The sequence below is a fragment of the Mercenaria mercenaria genome, chromosome 9 (genome assembly GCF_021730395.1).
Source record: "Mercenaria mercenaria strain notata chromosome 9, MADL_Memer_1, whole genome shotgun sequence".
Taxonomy (NCBI): domain Eukaryota; kingdom Metazoa; phylum Mollusca; class Bivalvia; order Venerida; family Veneridae; genus Mercenaria; species Mercenaria mercenaria.
The window spans coordinates 61,489,069-61,510,995 of NC_069369.1; the positions used below are offsets into that span (position 1 = coordinate 61,489,069).

The window sequence follows — 21,927 nt, forward strand, 5'->3', positions numbered from 1 at the left end:
GAACCCACATCGGTGCGGGGCAAGTGATTTGAAGTGCCTGACCTTAACCACTCGGCCAAGGAGGCCCCTCTGATTTTAGTAGTTAAACGCGGAGTTTATATAGTAGTTTAACGCTGATTAATGTAGTTTAACGCTGCTTTTAAAAGTCTTTCAGAGACACTAAGCTCAGAAAATTAGAACAGGAGGTAAAACGACCATGATGAAAAGTCTTCATTCAGTTATCACTGGGAACATACAATTAATTAGTCCAGCTTTCGATTTTACACTATCCATGTGTGACTTCGCTTGGTCTACCTTTTGAATAAGAAAAAATGCGATATTGATCACATGTGGTTGCTTTTTTAGATAGGAAACTCTAAGCTAACCCTGTCAGAAACATTTGAACTTTGATTTTTTTCTCGTCGTCATCAATGAATGTTATAATTGAAGTTCATAAAAGTGTGTTGTTTTGCTGTATGTCTGTAAACATACTGTTTCATTTCAAAAAAGAAAGAACCCTTTGAACAATATATCTGTTTATTACAAACGGTGCGCTCATTGACTTCAAACAAATCGGGTTGACCTTTTGTTACGATTTATGTTGGTATTAAAATAGAGGATGCTAATACTACAGCAAACAAATCCGTTCAATACCTGGTCCACATTATAACACCAAATTGCAACATACTGATTGTAAACAAATACTAATACATATACTACAACCGTCATTGAACAACGCTTCGTTCATTAAACTTAAACCTTCTTTAGGTGACTGATACCAAGGGAACATATCTGTTCACAGGGAGGAAATTGTTCCTTCTCGTTGCCGAATAGGTCACAGTCATTTGTAACTTTTGTATAAAGAAGATCAACCTGAATGTGTAACATGCCAAGTACCGCTTAAATAAAACATTTAATTGATTGTGTGGACTCAGCTCCACATTGCAGTATATATCTTTGAAAGACTTGTTTGAAACAGATTCTCTCCTTTTCTGTCCTTCTTACGACATTCATTTTTCACTAGATCTGAGCTTGTAATATTTATATTTACATCTATTGCCATATTTTATATTTAACAACATATTTTAACACTACTTATGTGTTGTTTAAATAAATATTTAAGAAATGTTTTCGATGTACGTTTCCAATGTAACTGCTACTGCGAGACATATGACATGTTTGTGTCAAATCGCCGTAAAATCTAACTCACTCACCCTTTAAAATAGGAATATATTACAATCCAAGCAAAACAGATAGCTGACTCTGACGCGGTTTTACTGATTCTGTTGATGAGTGGTAATGAAACGTGCAGCGCTACTTGCGCTCCCTTGCACTGGTTTTAATGAATAACTTTCTGAACATTTGATTATGTAAATTCAACAATTTATTAAGTTATAATGGCCTTTAGATAAGTCAGTTCTGTTTGAACCAGGACATGCAATTAAATGTTCGGTGAAAGGAAAACACAAACCCTTTTTGGATGTTTTATTTTTTTAATATTTTAATACATATTATTTAATTCATCACAAAAATTATTTAAGTTCTTTTAAAACTATATTTAAAACATGGCAGTGTTTTTTCCGCATTACCAATGCGTTTTAGGTTAAAATTCTTTTATGTACCATATCGGTCAGTGGGCTCTTGTTGAGAATAGGTTTGATTTTATCATCGTATCTTACACTCGTAAATGTCTTCCTCTCTTGTACATTGATAGAATTATTTTATCATGAACATAAATCTGTTAGCTTTTACTTATTATTCAAAGCACATGGCATCTTAAGGCACCGTTTCAGAATCCTAGATGCAAATTAAGACCATGATTTAAATCTGTCAGTCTGCATTGGCAAGTTAAGTGCCATTTTGTTAACAGTGGGTTGTACTTGCTCAACTAATCGTCGCTGAATTTGTACGCTTCTAAACGTCATACACAGATAATCTGTTCAAAGAAATAAACAAAAGTAAAGGGAACTCGTCCAGTAAACCGTCGTTGCTTTTGTACATATTAAAAGATGCTTGTGATGGCAAAAAGTCTCGAGAGACATACAAGAATACTAAATGTTCAGCCTGTAGCTAGACGTTCAGTTTGCATAGAGTAAACAAAAAAGGACAACAGGTTCAAAATTTTGTGGTTTTTTATATTATATCATCGCAAGTCTGACTTATTTAGGTTCATATGACAATATCATAAAGTGATTGATTTCCTATAGGTCCAGATAATTGCCTCTGATCTGCCTTCTGCCTTTGTGGTCAATACGAACAAATAAATATGCCGACTTGAAATAATTCAATTGGTATTTCATTTTCTTTGCTACGGAATATCAAAATCGTACATGTAAACATAACACAATGAAACTCACTTCCAAGGCATAAGCGTACATTAGGTTAAGGGTCTTTTTTGAAACTTTTGAAATTTTCATGACCACGTATATTAATAGTGAAAAGACAATTCGTTTCTTAAACATATTATCATTCTAAGTCGATGATAAAGAATTTGATAAGACATACTAAACATAATGTATTAATGTTGGCTTACGTATCTTTTATGCGATATTATATATAGAGAATATTAGGTTACTGTCTGATAAATTTAATTTTTTTAGGCGAGTTGAAGAAAAGATATTAGGCGTGGCTGTGCCGAGCCTTATATTTTTTCGTAGACGAACCTAATAAATATAAATTTTTCAGACAGTAATCTAATATTCTATTTATCCTACCTGTTCAGAAAATAGGGAAAAAAGTCGTTGGAAAGAGCAACAGCGTGCAGACTTGACGTCATATGCGATGTTTGCAAGTTCAATTCTATTTGTGGATAAAATTGAAAATTTGCAATAACTTTTTTGTTTCTGGATAAAAACTTTTGATATTACCACTTATTTTCTTAGTTAGAACATTTCCAATACAATGATAACGGTTTCTATGAAAAATTCGGAAAAAGGTGTTGTAAAAGTGAAAAATAACAATAACATTTTTGTTTCTGGATAAAAACCCATAATTTGACCTCTCATTTTCTAAGTTTAAGCATTTCCAATACAATGGTGACGGTTTCAATGCAAAATTTTGATGAAATATGTGATTTCAAAAATTCCCGCAAAAGTGATATCTTGACACTGACTAGTTAATTTTAAAAAGCAAAGTTTATTAGGCAGGCCGATTTTATGCTATATCTTGAGGGTAGGATAAAAAATATTCCTTATACATCAATCCATAATTATGTTTTGTACGGACCAGGCAGTCCAACTGTACAAAATGCCAAAGAAACCTCAGCTCTGCCTTGATTATAATTCCACGTAAAGATTGTCTGGCCAGTCTGTAACTTATAGAAATCGTATATTACCTTTAATTCAGTCGCTTAAATCGATATAAGTTCAAGCATATACAAATGTATATCATAAACAGTCCTTATAAAATGTTTTTAATTACTGAAGAGCTTTCTAGAAATTACAAATTGTCAATACTTAATGTTATAAATCGTCGTACTAGAACATTTTATAATGGACTCATTAGAATAAGGTAAATAATCGTAATAGAGACTGTGTTGAAATTGCTCCTGAAAGTAGTTCAATATCTACCACTCAGTATCCTTATAAGTGATATTAATTTGCGTGGTTTTATCAAAAGCAAAATATTCAGGTACATATTAGTCACATCTTTAAAAATGGGTATAGGTAATAAAATGAATAAAATGATATCTTCGCATAAATTGATTTTGTTACAATTTCAATATATTACTTATGACATATGTTTCTGAACATTTGAGAAATGTAATCAAAAATGTTACCATCACTGCACACATAATAAAAAGCTATTGCACTATCACAGCTATTTAATTTAACGTGCAGTCTTTGCATTGATTTCCTGTTGTCGTGAGTCGTTCACACCAAACTTTGCGTTCTTATTTCAAAGCAAATGTTTAATTTCCTTCAGCAAATACTTTAATGCTGTCCCAGGAAGTTGCAACATACTGCCAGTTCTCAGATTCGACACGCAAACATACGACTAATTTGTTAAAGTGTGCAGGAAAAATGATAGACCTAACCGTTTCGAGGTTCCGTGTATATATCCCAATATTATTAGCAAATACGATAAATTCTACAGATCATTTGAATATATTCAAGCAGCTATGTATGTTATTTATTTAGATAACTATATTCTTTCCGTACTTTCTCGGTAACCCATGGCCTTGGTATTTGTATCCAGTTATTTACTAATAACAGTGAAAGCCAATCAGTGACCAATCTAACACAATGGAGACATCCTAACGAAATGAAACTTTTGTGGCGTAGACTATTAGATAAAAGCTCGTTTTTGCCGTTAAAATTGTTTATTTAAAGGTTTAGTATACCAGTTGCTGTACTGATTTTTTTTTCAGAAATTCATACGAATAGAAATTGGTTAGAAATACAATTTAAACGTTATTCTATTACGCGAATTTGTAGTATGCAAAATTTACACAATTTTACTTCAGAATTAAATTTGTTGATAATTAATTTTCTATTCCATAACGGCATATAAACCATGATTATAGTTATTGCGCATCATTAAATCATTCTGGAATAAATAGGACTGTGAACAATATCAGGATGGTAAGTATTAGTTCTATACAACCTTTGAATCTCTCTGTGGCCGAGGATAGCATACAATGCTTTGGGCGAAAATTCCTTTAAGGCCGTTGGTTCGATTTCAAAGCATTTCTTATTATTTTATTTTTGGAATTATGCTTCATGATTTTCGTCTGTTGGCGCGAGGCTATATCATGTAAGTATATTGTGAGTATATAACCTTGAAATATATGTTTTACATGTTCATGAAAATAAAAATGCTGTGCTAAATTATTTTATTGTAACTTTTGTTTTTATGATTGAAATGATCTTCAGTCTCACTTAATAGGTATAATATTGACATGCTAGATGGTTTTGGGTAAGTATAAGGGCTTAGCCTAGTATTACTTTGTACATAATAGTATTTTGGAAAGTTGAGAATATTCTATAGGATTGGAATAAGTATGTTATTATTAATAGTTATTTTGTAGCACAAATGATAATCACGTGAAGTACAGTACGTTATCAGTCTAAGTAGCATATGAAATGAGCATAAATGAAGACGTTATAACATTTCTGAGTAGACAACTTTCATCTTTTTATAAATATGTAAATTAATTATTCACGTGTATTAAATACGTCCTTTATAAATTTTGTTGCTTCCTATTTCGAAATAAATCTTGAAATTATCATTTATTTTAGAGACAGGGTTTCAAAGGAATATGTCTTAATAACTTTCCAATGAAATTAGGTACTTATTTGCTGTACACCGTACATGGACTTTTGTATTGTTCCTGTAGTTGTAGCTATATTAACATGGCCTTCGTCTACCACCATGTTAAAACCATAGAACCTAAAGAACCTGTTAAATATCCACATATGTCATTATCATTGTCCCAATGACATTACATTTGTAAAAAAAAATGTTACGATGTACTTTGTACAAGTCTTAGTAAAGTATCTGTTCCGCAGTTTGCTTTTGTGTTTTATACAGTATTTACATAATAACATCCGTTTCATGAATAATAATTTTAATGCAAACTGGCAAAACGTTCCTTTTGATGTTGATTGGATCTGACTATGTTGGACCTCCATAAACAGTTTATCCTGTGAGTCTAGCGGAAAGCAATAGCTTCTATGAGTTGAGCTTTAGCATGACGTTTTTGTGCAGTTAGAGAGGAACTTTATGTTTGTAAATTACGTTATGTACGTTAAATACAGTCAAAACTGTGCTAACGGCCACCTGTAAGTAGCGGCCACCTGTCGACAACGGGCAACCAGATTTCCCCCCGTCGAAATATAGTCATAAAAAGGCCGTGAATAGCGGCCACCTGCCGACCGCGGCCAGCGGCCAGCCAAAGTCCTTCCCATAGACGGTAATTACTCTGAACAACGGTCATTTTTTTCATGCGTCGGCCGCTCATAATTTTCCCGCTCATAATTTTCCCTAATCAGCGGTCAAACTTCAAAGTTTTGATAAAGAGGTGCTAAATTGGCAACTGCCCCCCTTATTAACGACATAAAGAGCAATCGGTGTTATTGATTGTTTTTGATCGATTGTTGAACACGTTCTGCAATCGATAATATGGTTGATAATTGAGTTGTTTGTACATTGTTAACCGCTCTTGGTACACCTGCAGTTTTTCACACTTTTTAATGAACGGTGAAGTGCTTATAATAAATGAGCAATTTTATAAAATATATTCATTATGTTAATATCTCTAATTCGAATTGTGTTCAAAATACCAGTCAAACGTTACTAAATTAAGTGCTTACTTATCATAGAAAAATGTCGAAACGGAACTTTCTTACGTTAGAAAAACGCGTGGAAGTTATAAGACTTAGCGAAAGTGGTAAAAGTGGCAGGGCTATTGCAGAACAAGTTGGTGTTGGCAGGACACAAATTCATGGAATTCTGAAACGGAAACGCGAAATTATGGACGAGTTTGAAAATAATGTTAACATGGAGTATAAACGACCGCGCCGGGCAACCACTTATGAGGACATTAACGACTTGTGTTTGAAATGGTTTAATGATGCCACTGGACGTAGAAATAATGTGTCAGGTCCGCTTCTGAAAGAAAGAGCACTGAAATATAAAAAATATATTAAACCATCAGTTTTCCTCTGTTTTTACCAAACCAGATGATTTTGTACTCCCAGACCTTGGAAACAGTCCTTACCCTGACATGAAAAATATTTCAGTTTCTGAAAATGGCGTCTCTAAACTACTTAAAGGACTAAATCCCCATAAAGCAGCTGGCCCAGATGCCATAAAACCTAGAATTCTTAAAGAGTGTGCTGATGAAATAGCACCAATTTTCACTCTCATTTTCAATAAGTCATTACAGTCCGGACTCGTACCATCTGATTGGAATCAGGCAAATGTCACCCCTGTCTTTAAAAAGGGGGAGAAGTTTAAACCTAGCAACTATAGGCCAGTGTCACTGACATGCATTGCATGCAAAATACTTGAACACATTGTAGTTAGTAACACCCTTGATCATCTGGATGCAAATGATATTATAGTTGACAATCAGCATGGCTTTCGAGCACGTAGATCATGTGAGACCCAACTTGTGGGCTTTGTTCATGATCTTGTCAAGTCTGTAAAGGAAGGCCAGGTTGATGTCGCTATAATGGATTTTAGTAAAGCTTTTGATGTAGTAGACCATAGAAGACTCCTCCACAAGCTTAAATTTTATGGTATCAGAGGCAATGCTCATCACTGGATAAAAGCCTTTCTCAGTAATAGAACGCAGAAAGTAGTTGTTGATGGTGCTATGTCGTCTGTAGACACAGTTGATTCTGGTGTCCCCCAGGGTTCCGTTTTAGGGCCTCTTCTATTTCTTCTCTACATAAACGACCTCCCTGCCAGTGTTCGTTCGGATGTGAGACTGTTTGCTGATGACTGTATCATCTATAGAGTAATACGCTCAGCTGTGGACTCACATACCCTTCAAGCAGATCTGGACAGACTGGCAGGGTGGGAGAGGAAGTGGAGGATGGCCTTCAACGTAGACAAATGCCACATCATGCACATTACCCCACCTAGATCTAAACCAGTCATGACTGACTACTTTCTACACAGCCAACCCTTGTCTGAGGTCAAACAAGCTACCTATCTCGGTGTGGAACTTTCATCTAATCTCTCTTGGTCTCCACACATTAGCAAAATAACAAATAAGGCCAGTCAAAATCTTGGGTTCTTAAAACGAAATCTACATTCTGCCAAACCTGAAACTAAAGCAGCAGCCTACAAATCAATAGTCAGACCTTCCTTGGAATACTGTGCTTCTGTTTGGGACCCTTATCAATTAAATGACAAGCAGAAATTAGAAAATGTACAAAAGAGGGCCGCTAGGTTTGTTACCAACAACTATTCAAAGTCGCCGGGTACTGTAACACAATTACTACAGCAATTACAATGGGAGTCCTTAGAGCGCAGAAGACAGAACATCCGTCTTAGCCTCTTCCATAAAATACATTATGGGCTTGTTGACATAATACCTTTACAATATATGGATCCACTATTAAGAACATCCAGACATCACCATCAACTAGCATATCATATACCACACTCATCAGTTGACTACATAAAGTACTCATTTTTCCCTAGGACAATAGTTGAATGGAACTCACTGCCGGTGCACTTAGTCAGTGCTGACTCAAACGCTGTGTTTAAGTCGGGACTGACTGTGTTACCACACATCCCCTAGACAGTACATATATGCTTTTATCTTTTAACAGTACTAACTCTCTTGTTTCTTCACCATGTACATAGTAGATTATGCAATGTATAGGCTTTAAGGGCTTGAGTAGGTTTTTGCACTATTTTTTATCACATTGTCAATGTCCTCCTGGGTGGATTGAGTAGCTTGGGAGGCTTGATAATCTTTCACTTTACTAACCCCCACGCATGGCCATTATAGTCCAACAGGACTGCTTGCCATTATCAAAGATGATGATGATGATGAATATGCGCAGGATTTAGGTGTAAATGACTTTAAAGCATCAAACGGATGGCTGGAAAGTTTCCTTAAACGGAACAATATTGTGTTTAAGACAATGTCTGGTGAGCGCGGTGATGTAGACAAAACTGTTGTGCAAGACTGGAAAGACAAGTTACCATCGTTGTGCGAAGGGTATGAACCAGAAAACATCTTTAATATGGACGAGACCGGCCTTTTCTATCGGGATTCGAGTAAGTCCACGTATTTCAAGAAAGGCGAGGATTGCTCGGGCGGCAAACGGTCAAAAGAACGTCTGACTGTGGCCTTGTGTGCTAGCATGACAGGTAATGATTTTTTCGTAAGTTAGGTCTGCTTCTCTTTTCATTCGATTAACGAATTTCACTGAACTTGTAAATTGGACAGTGTATCACGCACATCTAAGGGAAGTAATCCATGTTGCTTGTTGCAGATTTATTTCCGGTTGCACAAAATGACTGATTTGACATTCCCTTGATAGATAATACATTAGAAGGTAAATGGATTGCACGTGTCTATTTTGCATAATTGATACAAGTTGGGTTGACCAACGGTGAAATCATTTTTACTGACTGTACAGTCTTAGAAAAAAATGTCTATATTTCGAACGAGCATGTTCGGATATTCCGGAAGTAAAATACTAAAAATGACTGAAGTTCATCACATTCACTCTGCAGCTGGGCAGCACTTTTTGCTCCCATTGAAATAGAAACCACTGTTGTCTCTCACTGCTTAATTATTAGCTGTTAACAAATATTTGGCTTGATTACTCCAACAATTTGATAGATTTTCATTTCTTAGGATAACAAAAAACATAGGCCTACATAACTGAAACGCCTTTAAAACAACAATGCACTGGCGTGTTTCACGGCTACACATTTCCGTATTTCTGTAAGGTGAAAAAAATATTTGTTTGTATTCATGCTTAACAATTTACGGTAGTTGGTCGGTGAATTATTTATTTCTTTTTTTTTCTTTATGGGAAAGTGGGGAGCAGGGCGTATATTTATTTAATGGGACTTTTCGGATTTTTTCATGTCTAAAAATGAATGCAAAAGTTGATTTCTAACATCACTTACAATGTTTAAAGCATGGAAAGCGCATTTCGCATCCTTTTATTTTTATTTTTTTTAAATCACAGACAACAGTTGCTTGATTTCGTTTATTGTTTACATTTCAGGGGAAAAGATCAAACCGTTGGTTATCGGGAAGTCGAAAAATCCAAGGTGTTTCAGTGGTATCAAACAGGATCGTCTGCCGGTAATGTACAAATCTAACAAGAAAGCCTGGATGACTGGCGAACTCTTTGAAGAATGGCTACACTGGTTTGACAGACAAATGAAAGGTAGAAAAGTGCTTCTTTTTGTGGACAATGCACCATCCCATCCTCAGGTTAATCTCAAAAATGTCAATGTTAAGTTCTTACCACCAAATACAACATCTCTATGCCAACCAATGGACCAAGGAATAATTCAGGCAATGAAACTCAAGAACAGGAAGAAACAACTACAGTACGTGATCAGTCAAATGGAACTTAAGCAGGGAAAAAGTGGATTTGATCTGTTGAAAGATATAAATGTGCTGGATGCAATTTACTGGGTTGCACGTGCATTTAAAGAAGTTGAAATAAGCACCATTGTTAAGTGTTTCGCGAAGTGTGGATTTCAGTTAAACAGTGTTGAAAGTGAAAGTGAATGCACAGTGTTGAACGATTCAGAGAGTGATGAAGAGGAGGATGATAACTATCCAATAGCGCTTCATGTAATGGCTCGACAGTTGTTCGATTGTGATTTTATGGAATTGTTGAATATTGACAAGGAGTTCAAAACATGTGATTCTGAAATGAAGGACTGGGACAGGCCTGCTACTGAGTTGCTTTCGGAAATGAAAGAGCAGGTCAGTGATGAAACATCTGACTGTGAGGATGATCAGCTTCAAGAACAAGAAGATAATGTGTGTTCTACAAATGAGTGCTTGGAAATGATTGAAAAACTTAAAAAGTATGCAGTAGCCCATGGAAATGAAAATCTTCTTGGTACATTTGTTGATGCTGAGGACATTATCACAAGCCAAAAACTTGTAGGGAACACTAAGCAGAGTAAGATCAGTGACTTCTTTGCCAAACGCTGAACATTTCGGGTTACATGTATGTCATATGTGAAGGTCTTAAAATTTGTGTGACTGTCACATTTTCTGAGAAATGCATTTAACATGTAATATATAAACTCTTAGTCATATATATTAGATCAAACATAATGATGAATGATGATGATGACCAAGTTTGAGTGCTACCATTACTTTTACTTACAACGATTGTTAATTTCATGTTTTCAGTTTGTATTGCTGTACTGAAGTTGATAAATGTATATGAAAATATGAAAATTGAATTATCTGAGAATACATTTAACATTTAATGACAAATGAATTCCTTTATATCTTTCTATACATCATGCATCCTTGATGAATTATGCCCTGTGGTTCCAAATCCTTAATATCCCTAATATCCAATAGACTGTCAAAGTCATGATGATGATGATGATGATGATGATGATGATGATAATGACCAAGTCTGTGTGCCACTGTAACATGGACTTTAAATGATTAAGTACATCATGTACTCTATTATACACCTTAAATATCAACACTGAAACGGATTAAAGGCAATAGAACTAATGACCCAAGTTGACCTCCGAACAAAGGTCACCTGTGAACAAAGGCCATTTCTCCCCTCTCCTTTGGCCGGCCTTTGTTCACAGGTTTGACTGTAGCTTCTTTTATATTATGGCGTGGCCTCCATGACCGAGTGATTAAGGAAGCTGACTTTGATTCAATGTTGAATTATTTGAGGGAGCCATCCAGCATGCTTAGTCTAATCAGGTGCCCGCTCGTGATGAAGGGATGCACTGAGAGGAACCACCAACAAAAGCTGGAAAGTCGCCATTTGACCGATAACTGTATTAACTAATAAGCGTTATAAAGAAAATGTAGAAACAGTTCCTGTCTATCGTATAAAAATTTGATTATTGTAGCAACTGCTTGCACAACCTCTCCAGAATACGATATGACAAAAAATAGACAATGTCTAGGTTCTAAAGCTTATTTACCACTCGTTTATGTAGAAAAAAGCAACGATATGACACATACATTTGTTCACACATATTCCTAACTTTTTTTTCGTATCTGATATTTGTTCAAGAATTTTAGGACATTCCTAATACTGGTCGATGTCTGATAGGTGTGTAAATATTTGTTATTCTTAGGCCTTAAAAGTTATTCACTTTAGCAAACCCTAGACATATTTTACGATTTCTTATGATGATCAAGTATAAGGAAAGGTTTCGAATGTTGTCCACTATTCTACTAGGTCTTTGTCCTGTCTTTGCCGATATATAAGAAAATAACAAAATGGCTTAAGGAGGTAGGTTACCTTGTTACAAGGGTAAATTCAAATTAGTTGAACCGCAGCATTATTTGTATTTCGTTTAATATGAAGTTTTAACTGCTACAATCTCAATTTCGTTTGTCTCTGTCCCTTCAAGTTCAATTTTTATCCAGGTTTGAAGCACGTGACCCTCCAAAGGTATTTCATATTGAAAGAAGAAGATAAATACGGATATTTAACACTTTTCAGTGTATTTTAGTGTCATTGATATCCGTAGAAGTCTGTATAATTGATAATTTTACTAGTATGCACGTTAGCTTTCTAATGTAAGCTTAAAATGTATATGTCGCAGGGCTCGTGTTTCCATGGTTACGCATTTTCTCTCATTTTTAAACAACTGAGTATAAAATTAGGTGTTTTCGACGGCTTCAGTGCCATTCTGTTAATGACCAACATGGAATATTTGGGTAATGTTATTAGCAAAATACCAAACACTTTACATGGTACCCTATTTTTCTGAAAGTTTAAAGTAAGCATGGCAACAGAGATGTTTAAAATAGCTTATATCTTGCTTTTTGTCGTAATTTCTTATAAAAAATATTGAATAAGATTTTCTTTCTAGTTAAAGTAGCTCTAAAACATATTATTTCTAACGTAAGTTATGTTTTCGTGTTATTTGCATTTATTCAAACAAATATTTCACAGCTTAGAATACTTACAGCAGTTCCTCTCGTCTGGCATTTTTCATTGAAAAATCGTTCAGCATACTGCTATTATACTCATGGATATTGTTGAAATGAAAATAAAAAGCCGAAGCTGTGTTTCTTAAATAGACCAGTGTCAACGCTTTTGAATTTTACGTTTAGATACATAGGTCACGGGCTTCGTTTCCATGGTAACATCAATTCAATTCAAGAAACCACCATTTTCTACTGAAATTGAACAATTTTAGATCTTAGTTTTAGTATATAAGTAACAAATTATCAACGGAACCTGAAAAATATGTATTACAAATCGAACTGCTAGATTACTTATTTGAAAATGGCCGTGACAAGTAACCTTTCACCCAACTATATTCCAAATAACATTGGTTACCATCATCCATTTTTTTATATTCCGCATAACATTTCAATATAACTACATAAAAGAAGCAAAATATTGATTTTTATTCAGAGCAAATGACTCATAAAAAATATTTCAGCAAATAATGGTTATTTGAAAATAGTTAAAATAAAGAAAATGCACAGAATTACGTACTTTTAAGATAAAAGCTATTAACTTTGCGCGGTAACTGACACGTAACGTCATGACGTCAATGACGTCATTTTAAGGCAACATTGTTTTGAAGCGTTCCTGCGGCAGTTTATTCATTATTTCTACACTATTAAACCAAGGGCATCAGATCGAAGACAGGTTCATGCTTTGTTTTCAGAAGAATGAATATACAAACACATTTAGTTTGTCGTAAACGTCGTCGTAAATCATCAGGTTAGCTTCCGGTTGGACATGCGCATATACAAATATGCAGGTAACCTACCTCCTTAAACCATTTGGTGAGTTAAACATTTCTTGTGGTTATTTTAACATATCCGATGCGCAGTTAATCGTGTCAGTGTTTCTGAATTCTTTATCTGTACAGCAATTACATGTTTTGTATGGACGCATTCATATGTATGCATTCTTTGACATTCTTTGAATGTGGTTTTTTAAGGCGGACTTTTGTTCTGACGTTTTAACAAAGTAACTTACAAATTCGTAGTGTGGGGGAGAGGATGAAAACAAACGATGATGTTATTTCGTCTGTCAGTACTTATGGGGAACATAGTTATGCCAAGCGTATTTCATCTACATGTACTTATTACTACTAAAAACTGTTTCGTTCACAAACATGTATTCTAATAAATATCGCTTTATTGTGCAAGACCCAGTATTGCATAATTCTTAAGGTGGCCTCTAGAGGTGGTAACGTGTATTTTGATAATACATTATATGTAAAAACCATTTAAGATATTTTGAAAATTCTTATTACCGCCCTTGGGATTCTCTGAATGTTGCGTAGTAAGTGGAGGCCTCCGTCGCTGACTACAAATTACTTACCCCTCACCGATGTGGGTTCGAGTCTTACTCGGGGCGTTGAATTCTTAATGTGAGGAAGACATCCAGCTGGCTTACAGAAGGTCGCTGGTTCTACCAAGGTGCCCGCTCCCGATGAAATCATGCACGGAGGGGCACCTGGGGTCTTCTTCCACCATTAAAACTGGAAAGTCGCCATATGACCTATAATTGTGTCTGCGCGACGTTAAACCCAAGAAAATAAATGTGTTTTAATTATATTGAGAAATCATGGAAAAAAAATCTTGTTACAAAAAATGGACCAATATGTATGTTTTACTTGTCTATACTATTTCTGTTTACCGGTATAATATTACAAACTTGCATACACTTATTAAACATTTGAATTGTTGTAAACTGATTACCTAAATGAACATTGTGAAAAAAAATGAAAAATCTGACAATTTCGACACACTTTCTACCAAACACAAACGACGAGGCGTGTATGCCTGCTTATCTACTGCAAATACATACGATTTCCGTTGGGTGCTTATGTATCATTATGGTTTACTTCGTCATGACATCTATCCTGATCAACTTTAAGCTCTTAATTGATTAAGAAGAATGTGAACTGAGACTAGTTATTGAATCCTGAAGAGATTACGTCCGATGGAAAAGAATTATATATTCCTATTTGTTATAAGGGTGTAATGGTTTGTGAAATTTCGCCCAATGTACTATGAAAACTGCTATTGCGTCGTTTAAACAACAGTCTTTAATTAATTTCAGTATCTTGATAATGTCAAAACAAATGATTTTGCACAAGTATGTTTATTTCAACTTGCCACTGGCATGTGCACTGATTGCAATACGTGAATAATGAAATGTATAATTCATATTGTAATGAAACAAGACTGATTCTTTGAAATTATTGCCTGCTATAATTATCATACATAAGAACTACAAATCTTCCAATATAGTTAGTAGCTAATTATAGTTAAAAAAACTAGTCTGTTTAAATGCTTAAATGCTAAACTATTCAAGAAAATATGTTTAGGTCGCCAAGCATGATGAGTCGTATAATTGTGTTCTTAATACTGAAGAACTATAACGTAGCAAATGAATAAATGAACATGTGTCATCAAGACTTTCGTACCATATTTTTTCAAATACACCCATTGAACATATCAAAACACGTTTTTGATGTAATTAATTATCGTTGTGTTGTTTCGACTTTCCTTCGATATACTTTACTTGCAATTTAAGAACTTTTCTGCTAGGGAGCGAGAGCTTTATTGCATTTAATTTTAGCTCTCATTAGCATACTCAGTCAAATCGATTCTTGGATACATTCAATGCTTTTGATAGACCATCTTTAAGATTTTAAAAACATTCACAGAAATTGTCGTATAGATCCGCGTGGCGGCTTTAAAAAGTCGCCGCATGCTTGAACTTGATATAGGTATTATTTTTGCTCGTGTAAATCATCCAGTTCTTTTCCCGTTTCTGTATGATACAGTTTTGCTCAGACTGTACTAAAAGTGTGAGAAGAATTACACATGTGAGAACAGGTCATGCTTAGACCCAGTCAAATCTCCTTCACTGTGATTTTTTTGTGGTTGCAATTACCAACGCTCAAAACAGCAATCTTATAGTGCCATTTGTTCTATGTGTTATTATTATTTCTTGGCCTTTTTAGATGAAACGTTCATTCAATGTCTTGGTATAATAGGGTGATAGCGGTCCTGAAGGATGTTGCAGCTTACGCCGACAAATATGTTTGTAAATAGCGAGTCCTTTACCAATATCCATCCAGCAAAAACGCATTGATTCATTATATATATATCAAATATACATTTGGTAAATATGCGGAACTTTACGATTCAAGAGTCACAAAATGTATTACTGTTTCTACTATTTGATACCAACCTTATAAAATGTGTCAATATCGTATAAATTAAATTCGTTCATTTTTTTTATTTACGGATGTATCGTATTTTTGTTAGTAAATCAAAGTTCTAACTTTTTACGGCAGACAGCTCCTTTTCGTTAATCGTCATCAACAATCAAAAACAGTTGGATTGTTTGTAGCCAATAGTTAAACAACGACGTTTTATCTTAAGGGTCAGGAAATATCACTGTCTTCCTCGTGCAATATATTTGCAGATATACAGATACACAGAACAATAACAATAGATTAATACAGAACGTCAAATGGAACTGTCAGTGAAACCGTTTGTAAAATTTAGTAAAACTGTATGGTGTTAGTTAAAGTAATGAAAACAGGTATTAAATATAATCAACACACACTGATTTCCTTATCACTAAACACAGATTGTAAATCACACAGAGCCATAGCTTTCGTCTTGTTCCTTAAAAAAATCGAAAGTACATATTGACACCCTTGAACGACCTTTACTTCAAAGGCAGAAACATTAGAATCTGAAAAAAAAATTGAGACGGTTTTGTAAGATATAAATAAGGGTCAGTCCGCAGATATCTGTACATCAGACCACGCAATACATTACCTGGCGTCAGAGTACCAATTAATGTCTTAGCTTTTGACGGAAACCACTTGCAAAGGCTAAATATAAATCGGTATCACATCCTGTTCGTTATTATTGAATCTTATTGTTTTAAACTTAACCTAAAAGTGTAGTGATTTACAGAAATGATGTATTTATTTAAACAAAGAAATAGCAAAGCTTTTTCGTTTATTTTGAAATTGACCATTGTCGATTGTTAGCACTTGTGCTGTATCTAAACTACACTTCATAAAGCTTCTTGCGGCCAGTGTACGATAACTTCTCACTGGTTGTTGTTATCTAAACGTTTTATAACATTAACATTATTAAACTGATTATCGTGCAAAGTATTTTAGACTTCATAACTTTCCGGTGTTAGCGGCAATCAGGTCAGCATAATTTCGTTAAATATCTGGCGTCGTCAACGCCTTAACGTCCAATTATGTCGAAGTAACAGAATACACAACTGATATATATCAACTGCCATTGACTACCGTACTACAAAAATCTACAAATGTGTGGAAAACATGTAAATAAAATCAATTACTCCCCATATATGAATAATTTTCATCCAGCCCAATTCCAGGTATGCTCAATCTTTTTATTGGGAAGTTCAACCTATTGTTCTTAAAATATGCAAACTGAGACAAAACACGATACGTGTTAAAAGCACTTGTTTTAATATGACTACTTTTTCATACATAGACACAGATACCTTATTTATTTATGTGATGCAATGGAACACAATCATAATGTTTCACTTCAGATATAATAATATACACAAATTATGCATTGCTTTTGCTGGACATGTGTTACCTATATATTTTCCCACAATGAAAATAATAATAATAAATTTCAAGACACATTTTCTCAGACAGCGGATAATACGAAACTGATCGCTAGCGACATTTCTCATCCACGCTGTCCCAAGGGATGGAAAACACATGTCCGACGCATGCAGACATGTAACGCCATTTTTTCTAGGCTACAATTGCGAAATTTTTAATGGTATTGTAAATGATAAAATCGAGCAAGCAATTTATCACGGCAAAACTTTGACAGCTGCATGTTCGCATGTAGCTTGGGATGTACTACTGGCCATCCTGGTCTAGGCAATAAAGCAAGTGCAGTATATATGCACACACATTTAAGTAAGTTATCCTAGAGTTTATCAACTTAACGAATAAAAAATAAAGAATTGTTATATTTGTGCAAACAAATGAAATAGTATTTATAAACGTGAGGAAGGTATAAAACAATCTAAAAAGTAAAATAAATATCCCGATTGGGTTTAAACTCACAACAGGTAATACAAAAAAAATAAACTTTGACGTAAGTCCTTATCTTCAGGCCAGTCACTCTAATATTGAATTCCTAATATACTGGGAAATATCTAAAGCATTTACGATAACAATTCTTCAAATCTAATCAAAAGCCATTTAACTTTATTAAGGCCAGGCGTCATTAACTTTATCGGAAGTGAGCGACATTATTTTAAACAAAGAATATTATGCATATCTGGAAATTATAAACTGCTGATGGATATGCAGTTTTATGTAAAATCATACCTGATAATGTACCAGAACATCACTTAAGATTAACTTGTAGACGTTTAATTATGCATTAAAAGATCCTAGATTACTTGTTTGGGACAAGAATAAGAAAGGAATTTCTGCCATTACATTAGAAAACGACAAAGTCAGCTAAATATTATTGCGTTCAATACCATTTTAGCTTGTCTGCGTTTAAAAGGGAATAACAACGTTTTGCCGTCTATTTATATTGGCACTGCTTTTTGACTAGTTCAATTTCTATTACAAACTATCTGAGCTATAACTTTGAAACTTTGTACACTCGCTTATCATCATGAGTTTAGTAAGTCGGACAATGACTGTCACAGTTTGTTATACATATAGTCATATTTTGCACTTAGAAAGTTGGAAATGTTTGGTAATATATTGCGTGTATCAGTGCTATACACTGGGCACGTTAAAGAACCAGGCTGCCTATTCGCAACGAGCTAGACTAAGTTACCCGGACAAGCTTGTATCTGATTTCTGATCTCTCTGTCATGGGGGCTTTGTTTCACTCTGTCCCTCTAGTCAGATCGCTCTGTGACTGTACTAGTAGAGGATGAATTATGCGCCCTGTGTGGCTGCATTTGAACTATGTAAAGCGCCTTTGAACGTGAAATTGATCATGAAAAGGGCACTATATAAATCTGGTATAATAATAATAATAATAATAATAATTATTATTTTTTGTTCAGCTTCATTTTACCCAAATATCCAAACAGCTATTGCTTTGTAACATTATTAACCTGTTTATCATTATTAGGTGTCTAAGCAAGCCAAGAACCGTTATTCATGCGTGCATTATATTAGAAATATGACTCTTTATTAGGTTAGGTAATTGAAGTTTCTAGGTTGCAATTTTTGTTAAGGTACACTGCTCGAATACTGCAAGAGTTATGACTTTTGATTTGTGAGCGCTTAGTAACTATTAGACGTCAAATTGTACATTCAAAAATGCTACAATGTCAGACATAAGAGAAGACTTTTTTATTAGCTCGTCTAGATAAGAAGAAAATATCTACGAGATATTGTCGTCACCGGCATTGGTTGAAACTTTGTCAAGATCCATCTTCATTGACAACTAAAAGTTCTTTTACGTTGAAACTTTGTAAACTTGTTTATAATTATTAGTCAAGACAGTAGGCTATAAACACTATCACTCGCATATCATGCAAGTTGTCAGAATTATGGCCCCTTTGGGTATAGATAATTATTTGGTTAAATATTTTGTTCAGGTCCACATTCCTTGTATACATTAAGAGCTATTAGTATTATAATACTTTAAGAACTGGAAATTTGCAAACATTTTAACTATTATAAATTGAGTACGTATGCCAAGGTCGATAATTCTTGTATGAAATGTGTTTGAATTATAGCATTTTGAAATGTGGGATTCCTTTTTTACTCCACTTGTCTTGAATATCAGCATAACTATAGATTTAAAATATTGACCAGGTGAGTATGATTATTATCATTAAATGAGTAGGACTGTCAGCAACAAGTATTCTCTATTACATTTTGTTAAAATTAAGGCCCTAAGTGTCTTAGAAAATTGGTATATACTAGTCAAATTCTATTTTTAGGTCCAAGTTTTTTGCTACTTATAGGAATTATTGCTTTGAAAGTTTGTGCATGTTTTTATTGTTAATAGAACATTTCATAGGTCAAGAAGCAAAGCTCTGTATTTCATTTTGTCCTAAGTTTCTCCCTTTTTAATTAAGAAAATTGGTAGTAGTTGATAGTCAAATGTTTAGATTCACATTTCTTCATTACTCTGGCTATAAGATTTTATACCATTTTTATCATCAGTAGTTGAGTAATAAACCAAGGAAAACATCTGCCTTCCTGCATATTGCCTTATGTCAAGCATTTACAGAAGAACGACGGCACCCACATGTGATGTTCCTATTAAGTTATACTATACTTCAGTTATACAAAGAAGTCATGACCTGGGCAGTTTCTTAGATTCCTTAAAAGCAGTTACATCTTTTCCGCTTATAACAAACACGAGTCAATGGAGAAGGTCGGAAACCTAATATGTAGTTCTCATTTTTTCTCTTATAGGAACCAATACAACTTTTATAAATACTCACTTGTCATAGACACGGTTTTAAAAGTTGAATTTGATAAAAAAAAATAATGTGCAGTATTTTTCTATTTGAGTGTAAATATACTTGAAATAAGAAGAAATTCTGAAAGAACAGACACTTTGGACACAAGGTCCGCTCTTTACAAACGGTAGAACGTCTCTAAGTGTGTCTGTCTATCGACTGCAAACAAGTGTGATTATTATCTTGTGGTGCTAATATATTATTACGATTTACGTTGACTTGACATTTTCAAACTATGACGGAGGCACGAAGGTTTACAGGAGGTATGTCAGATTTTAATACTTCTATTCTTCCGAGAAATCTACACTTTTATCTTTTATTGTGATATTTGAAGATTTTGTCACCTGCAAACAAACAATTTTTAGTATTTCTGCAATATTAAAATTGTTTGGTTTAGTTATGAAATACGGAATACTTTGAACAGTTGTCTTTGTAACTCCGTTTACATTTTCAAATAGACGCATGTTACAAATAGCCAAATAATATCAATTTTTGTTATTCATTTTGTTTTGTATCAGTCATTGTCTTACAAAACCCAGCAACATGTGTGTCATGATTTCTTTGTAATATCTGATTTTTGTATTTCTATCAGACTTCTTGATACAGCTTTATTGAGTAGAATGTTTATTAACTAAACGTTCATAAATTGTTTCTGCTTATTACTGCCGTAAAGGCAAGACAATCATTTAACTGTTATCAGTTGTTTTCTCTTTCGAGGGAATAAATTGTTTATAACTTTTTACGTAGATGCGTGTTCTGACCTAAAAAGTGTTCATTAATTTTAATAGAGCGTAACCTCGGTAATCACTTTTGCAGATATTCGGTATAGGTTATTTACTACGGAAAACTGTAATTAATCTTTGGGCGATTAAGACTGACGTAATTTGGACACTTCATGAATAAATAAAGAATGCGAATTATTTGCAATCGGAACTTTGTTAAATGATCGACTAAATTGTGCCCCATCCCAAGGGTTATCATCAACTTGGATGCTCGGTCACATTACTAGAGCAGCTATCGGTAAAGTAAGTAGCGTTTATGAAACTATACAAAGTCACACCCTTGAGAAGTCCTGTAATTGCCAGACGAATGCCATATGTTTATACTGTTCCAACGACAGTCTACTATTGTAAAAATGCGGCTGCCGTTGGCTTTTGCTCTCTTAGACGGTTCTCGTAGATTACTTGGATGCAACACAAAACAAGATATCTTACGTCTAATGGTAACAACCGCTTGTTTCTCAAAACACTTAAGGTAACAGAAAAACAAACCAGCAAATATTACCAATAACAAAGTTTATTATGAAATGTAACAATTCAGGTGCTTTAAAGATGTGAACTAGCCGTAAAATCTAATCTAATACCCAAGAATAGTCCAAATCCCGTCCTGGTCAAATTTAAATCTAATCAGTATAAATTTCAAAATATTTCACACACAGTCCAAACTGAATTTAGTATATCCAAAGAATATAAATCCTCTCTTCAAGGTAAATTTAAAAGCTACATTGTTACTGTAATTACTTGAAACGTTAAATATACAAATTAATATTTTGTTGCTATTAAAAATACAGGAAAGTTTTTGGGTAAGATCTTACTGTAAATTCTGCCCTGTCCTAAGACAGGTTACTATTTGAAGTATCACGGAAGGTTCCAGAACATTCATGTACATGTATCACCAAGAATAAAAAGAGGACAAGAACAATGCACTTTAAAAATAATTTTAACACCCTGTTAATCAGTACTGTGGTACAACATATGCAACTTGTAAATTCTGTGTT

At 34.3% G+C, this 21,927-nt stretch overlaps 1 protein-coding gene across 1 annotated transcript; it reads left to right on the forward strand.

The window, feature by feature from the left end:
• The first annotated feature begins 8,527 nt into the window (after positions 1-8,527).
• LOC123525586 (tigger transposable element-derived protein 4-like) lies at positions 8,528-10,918 on the forward strand. Its single transcript, XM_053551542.1, has 2 exons — positions 8,528-9,002; positions 9,687-10,918. The coding sequence occupies exon 2, from the start codon at positions 9,770-9,772 to the stop codon at positions 10,634-10,636; it is 867 nt and encodes a 288-aa protein (XP_053407517.1). The 5' UTR covers positions 8,528-9,002; positions 9,687-9,769; the 3' UTR covers positions 10,637-10,918.
• The last annotated feature ends 11,009 nt before the right edge of the window (positions 10,919-21,927 follow it).

Coding starts and splice junctions, on each gene's coding strand:
- LOC123525586 (XM_053551542.1), top strand. CDS start 9,770: ATGTACAAATCTAACAAGAAAGCCTGGATGACTGGCGAACTCTTTGAA.